At 45.9% G+C, this 13,504-nt stretch overlaps 1 protein-coding gene across 1 annotated transcript in view; it reads right to left on the bottom strand.

Moving 5' to 3' along the window:
• Positions 1–13,504, bottom strand: part of IMMP2L (inner mitochondrial membrane peptidase subunit 2) — a 493,363-nt gene that overhangs the window by 437,128 nt on the left and 42,731 nt on the right. The window contains exon 3 of the mRNA XM_015559698.1: positions 3,034–3,137. Within this exon, the coding sequence (XP_015415184.1) occupies positions 3,034–3,137 (104 nt within the window). The remainder of the gene's footprint in view (positions 1–3,033; positions 3,138–13,504) is intronic.

The following is a 13,504-nucleotide window of genomic DNA, read 5'->3' as shown; positions in this document are numbered from 1 at the left end:
CCAGATGTGGCTGGAAAAGGGCAGGAAAACTATGAGATTGAGCACCTTTTTAGGAAAAGGCAAGAAGCTGGGAAGAAGACTTGGGAAAAGAAACCCTCCTTACTCACTGCAAGCCATAAGCCTTCTTTTCAAGGTAAAAAGAAACAACTTTATTTTAAAAATTTGCTTACTTGGCTTACTAGCACATGTCAGCTACAATAACTATAATGAACAAGGAGCGATTATTGTCACTGTATAAAATGGCTTTGAGGTACACTCACACGCCCCCATACACACGCACCACAAACACAAACACAAACACACACACACACACACACACACAGGTGCTAGGACATGTCTGTGGCTAATGAGGAAGGGGATGGTGCTGACGCGACAGCCGCCCAACTTGATCAGTGCTTTGAGCTCAGGAAACATTTCTCTCTGAGGAGGTACGGGAAGACTGTTTTCTGGATAACTGTTTATTTCCATTGATGAGGAGAAGCCTTGAGGACCCATATTAGGAAAGGCTACTTGTTGCAAACCCGGCAACAGGCAGACCCTCACTCAGAGGTCACACTGACATTCACTGAGGGCGCCACACACGTAGGTCTCACCTGATGAAAAGCTGTGTGTGTGGTGTGTGTATGGTGTGTGGTGTGTGTGGTGTATGTGGTGTGTGTGTGGTATGTGTAGTGTGTGTGGTATGTGTGTGTTGTAGTGTGTGTGTATGTATGGTATGGTGTGTGGTGTGTGTGTGTGGTGTGGTGTATGTAAATATGTGTGGTGTGTAGTGTGTGTGGTGTGTGTGTGTGGTGTGGTGTGTGTGTATATGTGTGGCATGTGGCGTGTGGTGTGTGGTGTGTATGTGTGGTGTGTGTCTATGTGTGGTGTGTGTGGCTGATGTATTTTATAGAAAAAGCAAATAGTGTTTCCTGACATGAATTAAATGTATATTATGAACATTAATCAAACCAATGTCAATCTTTTCAAATGAAGCAGTCCCTAAAAATATGTGAACATATAAAGACATGTTTAGAAAGCACTTTTGCTCACAAAACTTGATACTTTAAATGGTATCTTTAAAATATATTTTTATTGATCTCAGAAAGAAATGGAGAGGGGGAGAGAGAGAAACATCAATGATGAGAGAGAATCATCCATCAGCTACCTCCCACATGCCCCACACTAGGGATCAAGCCCGCAACCTGGGCTTGTGCCTTGACCAGGAATTGAACCATGACCTCCCAGTTCATAGGTGAACGCTCAACCACTGAGCCACGCCGACCGGGCTAAATGGTACCGTTTAGAGTATTACATCATGCTAAAGAATGTTGAAAGCAACACTAATTATTTGTTGTTAAATATAACGCCCTTAACTAAGCATTCTTCATTATAAGTAGCTCCTGCTAGCACAAGCATTACGAAGGAAAATCTGTTATTTGTACAAGACAGATATAGCACATAATTAACTCATTAAGAATACAGTTCAACCAAAGTAGCTAGTTTATCACATCAACATCAATTGGAATGTACTGTGCTTGAAATTAATTTATATAATAAATATCATCGCTTTACTGTTTACACAGAAGAGCAGTCTCATTTTTCCTGCCCCTCAGCAGTCTATGATAAGCCAGGGTAATTCTATGAGCCCTGCAACCCAGAACTTCAAGGAGCCATTTTCCCCCCAATCACCTGTTCTGATCCACTTGCTTAGAGACAGTCAGCAAGTTTCTAAAGAAAAACACAATGACAACTGTCTGCGGACAGTGACCTCCCTCACTCGGCGGCGTCCTCTCCATCCCCAGCTGAGTGAGGATGTGACCTTGCCCAACCAGAGGCACGAGAACCTTAAGCTGGGACAGGCTAACCTGCCAGCGAGGTCGCAAAGCCAGGGCCCTGAAGGGCAGACCCCTGCCTGCTCCGAGGGGAGGTGCGTGTTGCAGCAAGTGCTCAAGGACACAGGGAGCTTCCAATCCCCAATGAGGTGGGGGGGGGCCTGCCATCCAGAACACACTCAAGCGTATTCGTCCCATGAGTCCCTCACCAGGTCCAGTGCGTGTACCTTCACGCGAATCCTGGCCCAACAGGCTCCCTGAGCCACACTTGCACGATACCTGTTTCCACAGGCACCAGCCGGAGGTGAGTGTGAACAAGTCGATGCCGGTTTTGCTTTCACCGAACAGTTATAAATAGGCCCACCGAGAATCGGGCCTCCCAATTCAAGAATCAGAAACGCAACATGGAGGCCTGCACCCAGCGGGGGATTGGACTGTTAACATAAATGACAAGCAGGGCTCCATCAACTGCTACCCAGTGCACCACCTGGCATGGCAGGGGATCACACTAGCCATTTCTACAAGGGGCTGCAGCCAGAAGCAGTAAGGCAGGTCTGTCGCAGGCTTCTCGGAGAGAATTCCCTTTAAAACAAACAAACAGGAAAGTCTCAGCTCTCCGCCCGCCAGGCATGTGCTGGGCGGTACGATGTCCCTGTGGATCGTGCTCTCCTTCTCTTCCCAGGACAGGAGTGCAATGCCTGTTCCTGACCAGTTGTCCTACTTTCACAGGGAAACAGCGCCACCTTTTGGTCCCAAGCAAAAGCCTCCAGCCTGCCAGCCTCCGAAACCTCCTTTTTCCAGTTAAATCACTGAGAGGCCACAGGATTTCACATCCCAATGATCCTAGGAATATCCTGTCCCTACACAAATGCATAAAACATGAGCATCAGAGGTTGCCTCCAAGATGCAAAATTTCTAAATAATTCAAACTAATTCCAAACATATACACTCTAAGTCTTCAATATAGTAACTTCCAATCAACTCTTCATTAAACTCATTTTACCAAATCCAAGTAGGTCAACCAGTGGATACATTTTAAATGTAAAACAAAACCCCTTTTATATAGCATTGTTACATTTCAAAATTGATTTTTTAAAACGCATCACATTTTAAATGTACCTATTAATTTAATAGTTGGCGATGTGGTATTAGCGGCAGATGCCCAGTTCAAGGAGGCTGCCATTTATGAACACATACAGTACGTTTCTGGGCTACTTACACCAACGACACAATGTCACCGCGCTGGACTTCCAAGTTCCTCACTTTCCAGTGATTCAGAAGCACCACGTCGGACGACTGGCTCCCTCCAGGATTCAACGAGGGCTGCGAAACAGGGAAAGACACATCCGTCATGCGAGTTTCTCCATCGCCATGGCTCCTGCACGTCTTAGCTCTGTGCAGTGCAATAAAACATCTCTAACTCAGTCGCTTTCAGCAAAGTGCTGCTCTAACACAACTGCGAATGATGAGTTTCCAGAAGGCCATCGGGATTCGTCACGGGGGAACCAGGAGAAAAATACCTTCCCGACAGGGATTGGAAAGGGAAAATGTGGGTGTTCCAATGTCTCCTAACTCCAGGAAAGAGGCGTGGAAAGCCTGCGGGGGGCTGAGGAGGCAGGAGGAAGAAGCGAGTCACCCTCCCAAGAGGAGACTCAGGGAGGAGCGAAGCCCACCTGGAAAAGAATGGTCGCAATGGGCCCAGAGGCCCCGGAACAAGGGGCGGGAGCCAAAGACACAGACACGCCAGCTGAGCTTTCCCACCAGGGGCTCCCGGGCCCTTAGACGTCATGAGGGGGAGCACCCATTTCTGGGGGGAAGGGGCCAAGCCGCAACCGAGGCTCCCCCTCCGCCAATGGTGGCAGCGGGAGCGGAGGACACAACCAGCGCTCCAGGATGGACGCCAGGAAGACAGTGGGCGCCAGACCACGGCCAGTCCCTGGACAGAGTGCCCGTCTCTGTCCGTAAAGATTCCTGGAATCAGCTGTCGAGTTTCTACAAAGCAGATGTGGGCACCACTGGAAATTCGGGGCGGGGAGGCGGTATCATGACCTTGTTTTTGACTCCCCGGGCTTTCCGTGTCCACACCTACCAGTTATCCTGGGACAGCTCAGGCATACCCAGGGTTTCCATAACTCCCTTACGGGCGATGCCCAAACATCTCCATCTTCAGTTTGTAATCCCTGCTCATCGTTTCACTTGACTGTGAAATAAAATTCAATACGATCGAGAAAAATTTTCCTGCCTGGCCAGTGTGGCTCAGTGGTTAAGCGTCAACCTAGGAACCAGGAGGTCACAGTTCAATTTCCCTGGGTTGCAGGCTCAATCCCTAGTAGGGGATGTGCAGGAGGCGGCCAATCAATGATTCTCATCTTTGATGTTTCACTTGTCCCTCCCTCCCTCTCCCTTTCTCTCTGAAATCAATAAAAATATATTTTAAAAATAAAATTTTCAATTTCCTACCAAAAAATAAAAGTTTTCTTCCTTATTTTTTCACATTCTACTTACCATCTTCCCAGTCAACCAGCTTAAAATCATGGTTATTATTTTTACTTCATAGCTAAGCAGTCACAAAGCTAAAGGGTTGTTTTTTATTCCTAACTTCTTTCACAAAACAATAATGACCTCTACTACCTACACACCAATATTTCCTATTCTCTGTGTTTTTAAAATTCTGTCTATAAGTAACTGTATTAATTTCACATCCACATATTGATTTTATAACCTAATAAGTTGCAGTCCAGAGTGCTAAACTCATGGTTTTAGATGACGCTTCTTCAACCATTGTCCTATGAAGGTTGCTTTCTTGCCCCAGAATTTTCTACCTTTAGTTCATTCATCTCTGTCTTTTGAATTCTTTTCCTAGAAAATCTCATCAATATTCTCAATTGCAAATACTACCCATATCCCAATGGTTCATCAGTCAGCGCCTGGAAGACAAGTTGAATTTTTATAAAGGAAACAACAGAGTTGTCTCTTGCCCTTCCTCTCCTCCACAAGGTGAACTGGACCCTCCCCCCACCACCACCACCACCCGTGGCCCCTAGCAAGGCCGGTGAAGGCCAATGACAGTCCTGAAAACCTGCTCATGGGAATCCGCCTACACACGACTCCACTCAGCACGGGCGGAAATCACGTCTCACCCGTCTCTGTGTGCCCGGGAGAGTGGCTGGGAAACAGTCCTGCTAAACTGTAAAGTCTGGAAGAGGAAAGGTCCTTGAAAAGCACCTTAAATAAGATGGTCTGTCAGCAGTGCACCTTATCCAAACAACGTATACGTCCTTTTCCATGAAAACACATCCAGGATACGTCTAGTCAGAAATCTTTGGTTTCGCATCAAGTTGGGCCATTTAAGGACGAATGAAGCTGAGCAGGGCTTCTTACTGTCCATGATGAAATAAAGTGAATCACAACAGAATGTCTTCTTACTGTTCACTTATGAGTATGAACAAGTGAATACGACGAATACGTATCACGAAGAAAGCTTTCTTGAATTGGAAAACTAGCCTACAGCACCATAAACCTACAGTTCTTTGCACTTCAATTACACAATTCAAAAAGAAAAAGCACTTCATTTCCTGAGTTTTCTAAGCCAACTTTTGAGAAGAGAATGTGCTAACTTCAAAATGAAAAACTTACAGGCAGAATTAAGAAGACATCATTTGGATGGTGCCATTTTAGAAAAATGAGTAAACCGTGTTATTACTCAGAGATTGTACATCTTGCTTCCTCGTGTGGGAATGGCAGTTTATGCTTCAAACAGAGCAAGCAATCTTCTCAGATCAAAGGCGTCATAAACAAGCATCTAAATCGACGAGCACACACTTCGGGGACCGATGCCAGCACAGAGCCCTGACTCTCCTGTTGTGCTGTCAACGCTTTCCTTCCTAGGTCCCAGGGACGACATCAAAATTACAACCGCTTACATAATCAAGTCTGGAAGTTGCAAAGCTCAGGGAGTACGGAACCTCGGAGTTTCCGCCTGTATTTCACAATGCAAGGCTGAGCTGACTGTTCCTGCTCGTGGGCACAGTGATTCCCAGGAGTGACGGGAAAAGACAAAATCACGGGAATTACCAACGAAGAACAACCCAGGCTGACAGGGGCTCTGCCCTCTTTTCTCCATGACTTCGTCCCCGAGATCTACTCCTCTGCTTCCACCGCGTGGCGCTCAGGGCAGTAACCTAACTCGGTTGTGTTACGGCCAAAGGTGATCCTGAGGGGGCGGGGAAAGGACTGAGAAAAGACAGACAAGAGAATGAAAGCTGGGTCTCGGTGGCACGCTGCTCCCTGATGAGGAGCCAGCACCCACAAGCCGTGTCTTTATTTTATAGCAGATGCCACGAGGCAAAGTAAGGGTGTGAACCTATGAACCAGGAGGTCAGGATTCAATTCCCAGTTGAGGCACATGCCCAGGTTGCAGGCTCCATCCCCAGTAGGGGGCTTGCAGGAGGCAGCTGACAATGATTCTCTCTCATCGTTGATATTTCTTCTTTTTTTCATGTTTCTATCTTTCTATCCCTCTCTCTTCCTCTCTGAAATCAATAAAAACATATTCTAATCTTACGAGGCTTGAACCTGGCCAAGACACTGTAGCCACGTCCCACACGGCTGAGCATCAACCTATGAACCAGGAGGTCAGGATTCAATTCCCAGTTGAGGCACATGCCCAGGTTGCAGGCTCCATCCCCAGTAGGGGGCTTGCAGGAGGCAGCTGATCAATGATTCTCTCTCATCGTTGATGTTTCTTCTTTTTTTCATGTTTCTATCTTTCTATCCCTCTCTCTTCCTCTCTGAAATCAATAAAAACATATTCTAATCTTACATAATAAAAGGCTAATATGGAAATTGACCAAACAGCAGAACTACCGGTCGCTATGATGCACACTGACCATCAGGGGGCAGACATTCAACGCAGGAGCTGCCCCCTGGTGGTCAGTGTGCTCCGACAGGGGGAGCGCCACTCAGCCAGAAGCCAGGCTGGAGAGCGCAGCAGTGGTGGCAGCAGCGCTGATATGCGACTGATGGTTTAGGCTCCCATGCAGGGAGCAGGCCTAAGCTGTCAGTCGGACATCCCCTGAGGGCCCCCGGACTGCAAGAGGGCACAGGCTGGGCTAAGGGACCCCCCCACAAGTGCACAAATGTCAAGCACTGGGACTCTAGTAAATAAGTAAATAAAACTTTTAAAAATCTAACTTCTGATCTTCAGTTGATGAGAAAATAATTTTCATTTTCTTCCTTTTGGGGGGAAAAAATTAAGTTATATAAAAAGAAAGTGACTGTATTCTTTGCTCTGACCTAGTATTATATTATTCACTCTAAGAAAGTCAGGAGATTTCAGAAGATATTAATAAGTTATGCTAAAGCTAGAAATAGATATGAAGCCTGCTTCTGAAACAGTGCAAACAAAAGCTGGGCTCCATGCTATCTCCAATCAGAGATTTTGCTGAAGGCTTATTCCTCCTAAAACAAACATTATTGTTGGGGTACCCTAAATTCTCAGCTGTGTCTAAGTTGAAATCATTGGGCAGTCTGGGGGGAATTTATGCCTTGGTTTAGAAAAATGAAACTCCCCTAGAGAATTAAAGAGACATAATAGATGTTCTACCTTGTAAGATTTAGCCCAGCCCTCAATCAGTGATATTATTCCACTAGTTTTGACTCGATAAATTTCATATTAATCATTTCTCTTATTACTTTTTTAATTAAAAAGTTCATAGCCACCCTAGCCGGTTTGGCTCAGTGGATAGAGCGTGGGCCTGCGGACTGAAGGGTCCCAGGCTCAATTCCAGTCAAGGGCACATGCTGGAATTGCAGGCTGGATCCCCAGTAAGGGGCATGGAGGAGGCAGCCGATCAATGATTCTCTCATCATTGATGTTTCTCTTCCTTTCCCTTTCCCTTCCTCTCTCTGAAATCAATATATATTTAAAGATCACAGCCTACAATTTGCTACACAGTCTACCGGCGCAAGCTGGTTTGAACCTCACTTCTTTGGGAGCAATTCTTCCAACTGTTTCACATATAAAGAGCACTCCCGCCCTGCCTAGATACAATCCAAGATGTTTCACCTAAATTGTGTGCTTTTTAAGGAGCTGGTTGCCAAGGGCTGCCGTGAGGGGCCGAGAGGAGCCCTCAGCCTCCTTCTGAAGAGCCATTATCTTAGAGAAATGCTTGCAGTGGCCAGGAGGGGTGGGGGTGGGGGCTCTTAGTTACAGTAAGAGGAGAAACTGAAACAGTGCTATTTGTTTCAAACTTCCGCCTGCAGCAACTGGCCTGAGGCATGAAGTAGTTTTAAAAAGTGTATCCCCTCTGATTATAGAAACATTCTCATCATCAGATGCCAGCTTCTGAAGGCTTGCGGAGAGAATGGTCTAAAACACCATCTCCCTTCGCTTGCTATTCTCGGTCTCCGCTGTTGGCGTGGCCTCTGGAGTTCTCGAACTTGCCTCCCCAGGGGAGCGCAATCAGAGGGGCTGAGCTGCACCCAGTCTGCACGTAGCTCTGAGCTGGGAACGGAGCACTCCTCTCCCTCAACGCTGCTTATCGCCCTGACCCCTTAACCCTCGACCCCTTACAATGACCACCCATCTAATTCAAAAATCATTCAACCTGCGAGGTGATTAAAACCTAGTCACGCACACATTACACTGGAGTGCTGGGAGGAGAAATTCAAACCACAGGGCACTGTGGGAAATTTATGCTTATTAAGTCTCAGGTACATCTGGCTCTTCAAGAATAAGTGTGGAATAATGGGCTCCTCACACCTGCTCCAGCTCCCAGGGCTCCCCACGGAGCACCTGGCCTTGTCACCACGTTCCCATTAGGAGCGCATCCTCCCAGCGTCACTCCAGGCTCTGTCCTGGTCGGGTCACCCCCACCGACCGGACAGCCCGCAGCCTCCGTCTGCCCACCCGGGGAGACCGGGCAGGTCCCACCTGAGCTGGAACAGATACAGATTCTTCACGCGTCCAGCTTAGAGGGCAGCAGAGAACAAGGATCCCTTCGCCGAGGCAGCCTTGAAGCTTAAAAACTCATTCCTACTCTCACCCATTCATCCCTTCGCCCTTGAAAGTCCCCTGAATTCCAATTCCTATGCACTGCACTTCCCACGGGGACTCTTCACCCCTGAAAACCCACACGGGGATCTAATCACATTTCTTCAGAGGTTTAAGAGCTTTTCTTAGGAAATACGCTTTATTCAGGTGGTGAAGACCTGGGAAGGGGGTGGATAGGGGCTGGGTAGAGGGGAATTAGAGGGGTAACGGGAGACATCTGGAATGCTATCAGCAATTAAAAATGCACAGAAAGGAAAACTGGAGGGAGCAGAATTTGAGACCAAACGCTGGATCTAACAGGTCACACCCAGCATGTCCCACCTCCTGTACCTACGGCTTTAGCTCTGTGTTAATGCTTTCCTTTATTACAGCTTTAGGGGCTGGGTAGAGGGGAATTAGAGGGGTAACGGGAGACATCTGGAATGCTATCAGCAATTAAAAATGCACAGAAAGGAAAACTGGAGGGAGCAGAATTTGAGGCCAAACGCTGGCTCTAACAGGTCACACCCAGCATGTCCCACCTCCTGTACCTACGGCTTTAGCTCTGTGTTAATACTTTGCTTTATTACAGCTTTATGTATTTTTAATAAATAATGACTTTAACATAGTCACAGTACAATCATCAGACTCAACAAAGTTAACAAGAATTCACAATAAAGTCCCTGTACCCTCTTTAAAAAAATAAAATTTAAAAAAATAAACTTTGTTGATGGGAAGCATTTTGGGTACAATTGCAGAGTGCCAGAGAAAGGTGACATTGGCTTGAACTAGAGATTGGCATCAAAGAGGAAGAAAAAAGTAAGACCCGAAAACATTGATTAGAAGTTTGTTCCTCCTAGTTGTAGGACTTCCACTCAGCCAGCGTTCCTGTGGGTCTGGGTGATGTCCCTTCCGTCTTTTAGTTTCACTTTTGAAATGGTTGTTCAAGGCGGCAAACTCCGGCGTTAACCTATGCCGCCATCCCAAATCTCATCCCCTTAGTTACAGACTTACGGTTTTCTTCCTCCTTTTGACATTTCTGCATGAAATTTTATTCACATAAAAGTAAGTTAATTTTATAGATACTAAATTTCTTAATTTTTATTTGAAAAGCAGGCCTTTCAAGCTATGTTAATAAAGATTTTCAATGGACATCTACCCTATTAATTTAAATTGAAAGTACAGTGAGTTGCTGATTTTTCATCCTCCTCATCTTTAATTGCATTTCCTGTGTACTGTGGAGTTTTACGGCCACTCTCATGTATTGCTGTACAAATAAAAATCCGTATAAACTATTTAAAGGTAATTTGCCTAAATATATCTAAAGCCTTTAAAATGGGCTCTCCTTAGAGCTGGAAATGTCCTATTTAGAAAGTTATCCTAAGGAAATAATAAAAAATATGTGCAAAGATGTTCATCATATAACACTTATAATAGGCAAATAGTTGAGCCAACCTAAATAGCAATAATAGGAAACAGATTGAATTAGCAATGGTTAAACCATGTGATCTATGGATAGTAAAAGCCATTCTAAAGAACAAAATAAACTGATGAACAAAATAGACCCAGAGACATAGAAGCATGGAACAGACTGTCCAACCTCAGAGGGAAGGTAGGGGTGGGTGGCTGGGTGGCTGAGAAGAAATTAACCAAACAACTTGTATGCATATATGCATAACCCATGGACACAGACAGGAGGGTGGGGAGGGCAGGGGCAGGCTGGAGAGGAGGGTCAATGGGTGAAGAAGGAGGACATATGTACTACTTTCAACAATCAAGATTTTAAAAAACAAAACGTTTTTTCGGGAGAAAACCACATTGCAGGGCTGGGTGGCTGAGAAGAAATTAACCAAACAACTTGTATGCATATATGCATAACCCATGGACACAGACAGGAGGGTGGGGAGGGCAGGGGCAGGCTGGAGAGGAGGGTCAATGGGTGAAGAAGGAGGACATATGTACTACTTTCAACAATAAAGATTTAAAAAAACAAAATGTTTTTTCGGGAGAAAACCACATTGCAAAAAATATTTAAGGGCAGGTGGATATGTTTCTCAAAATAAATTAGGTTAAAAATGTGATCAATAAAAACGTAATTGCTGTGGTCCAGTCTGGAGAAGGAAGAGGCTAGAAGAGGGAAGAACACTGTGCAGAAGAGGATGAGAAGACTTGATAATGGTTTCAAAATGCAGACTTTGACGTCGAAAACCTTGGCTTAAATCCGCAGCGTCGTCAACAAATTAATGCTTCGGCTCTGCAGCTTCCTCTGAGACACGACTCAGTAACAGCACCCTCACCACAGGCTGTGGGACAGTAAGTTCTTGTCTAAAGTGAATATTGTTCTATGATATCTGGAACACAGGGATCATTCAATACTTTTCATTAGAACTGTATTATAATATCTTTAAAATAACTAATTCTGGAAGGTGATCAAGGTTATTTTTATTTTGTGTATTTTTCTAGATTTTCCAATCAATACACAGTGCTTCAGTGTAAAAACAAAGCACTTGTTTTTTTTTAAAGGGGAAAAGCATCTTATTTTTAGATCGTGTTATGACAAATGTATTCTAAGCCGGCTTTCTTCCTGGGCAAGTGTTTCATGGCTAAGCAGCCCTTTAATTGAGATCGCTCGACTGGAAGGCTAAAACCTACAGACTTCCTGGCTCAGTGCAACGGCTGTAGAGCACTGACATTAAACACGTGTGTGGTGCTTTCTTGCTAATAACACAGATAGTGAAATAGCTGCTCAAGTTAATAGTTCACATTAATCATGACCAGAAACAGATCCTGTATAATTCATGACGTGTAAACGTTACATAAACAAACATTTCTACATAAGAACAAGACAGATTGCTGTTTGCAGTACAAGCTGCATGGATGCACGTACACACTGTCAAAGCCTTAACTTCCTCATCAAACCCAACAGGGCTTTCTTTCCATGGGGAGCCCTTCTCCAGCGCCCTGAGGGAACCCCCTCCCACCCCCAGAGGGAACCCCACCTCCCACCCCCTGATGTGTCCTCCTGACTGGGAGAAAAGTTCATGGTGAGCCTGGCCCACATGGCCTACGAACCAGGAGGTCAAGGTTAGATTCCGGTCAGGGCACAGGCCCGGATTGTGGGCTCCAGTAGGGGGCATGCAGGAGGCAGCCGATCCATAATTCTCTCTCATCATGGGGGTTTCTATTTCTCTCTCCTTCTCCCTTCCTCTCTGGAATCAATAAAAATATATATATTTTTTAAAAGCCCATGGTGAGATGTGTAGCAACAGAAAGGAAGTGGTTCGTCAAATAAAAAGGCTTTTAGGAGGCTGTCCAGATGATTTCTCCAGATGTGCACAACTCAACGAGGCCACATTCCCCAACACTGCCATCGCTTAATGTCACTCGTGCAATGTCTTCTCATTATTGACTTTGATGCTGCATCGCGTGGAAGAAAAAAACAGCCCCGGTGTAGCAGTACCAATATGTATCAATAGAAATGGTGCCCGCGGGACCCCGGAGGACATGAACAGAAGCTCTCAGAATTAAAGGGCTCAACTGTGTAGAGAAAACACTGTGACAATGAAAGAGACAACACCGCATATCCTCCTATTACTTACCCACTGCTACAAAACAAACTCAAGCTACACTAACTCCACACCCCAACATAAAGCCCATCACATGTACTGCTCTTGATTCTGCACTGCAGGCTGTGCTTCGCTAGGCGGTTGGTTAGGCAGCGACTCCAGTCTGAGGTCACTGGGCAGCTGCAGTCACAGGGACGTTGCAGTGATCACTCACCCATGGTCTCGGCATCACATATGCCAGTTGCTCTAAATACAAAAGTGTGGGAAGCCACCCACTGTCTTCACTAGCAGGGAAGTGTAAAAAGGATCCCGGAACGCTGGTGAACCTTGAGCCCTGGCAAGGGCCAGAGCTATGCACCGATTGTCTAGTCCAGACAATGGGGGCTCAAGCTATTTCCTGACCAAATAATTTCAGAGTAAATCTTTCTAATATTTACTGACCTTTAAGATAATCTGTCTGTTACCGCAATTACCTGCCTAAGAGCTATATGCGTATCCAAAATTGAATAAAAGTTTGGCAAGGCCTGGGCACCAGGGGAAGTCTTTTCTCTTGCACTGGGCTTGCCCGCCTGGCCCCCAATATTTCCAAATTATTATTTCTTGTCTCGTCTCTTTCATTTGCGTGCGGCCCTTCTCCAGATCCTGAACGCTGAGCCACATGGGACTGGGCTTTCACACAAAAGGATCCATCTGAATCCTCTAGTAACGACAGGCTGCAGAATGACACAAAACAGGCAACATCCTAATGGGCAAACGCCTCAGGTGAGACTTTTGAGCCAAAGGTAATGTGGGAGGAGAGCACCTGGGGAAGCCGATGAACACGTCAGCATTGCCTCGCAGCTGCCTGCAAAGTCAGCCCAGCCCCCGGAGGCAACGGGCACAGAGCCCAGCATCTGAAGCGGCGGTGCGTGCCCACCTGTGCTCCTGGCACCTTGGAAGTCCAAGCCCCGCAGGTAGCAGAGCCCTCCCCGATTCCGCGTGCAGTCCTGGTGCGTGAAACACAATACGTCTCTTTTCTATAGAGTCTATTTGCATCGAGCGCCGCTGAATTGAAAATGACAGTTATGGTCCATAATAACCGTGAATATTAA

Source organism: Myotis davidii, unplaced genomic scaffold (assembly GCF_000327345.1).
Source record: "Myotis davidii unplaced genomic scaffold, ASM32734v1 scaffold573, whole genome shotgun sequence".
Lineage (NCBI taxonomy): Eukaryota > Metazoa > Chordata > Mammalia > Chiroptera > Vespertilionidae > Myotis > Myotis davidii.
The sequence above is the reverse complement of the archived record's forward strand: the minus strand, read 5'-3'. Positions and strand labels throughout refer to the sequence as shown.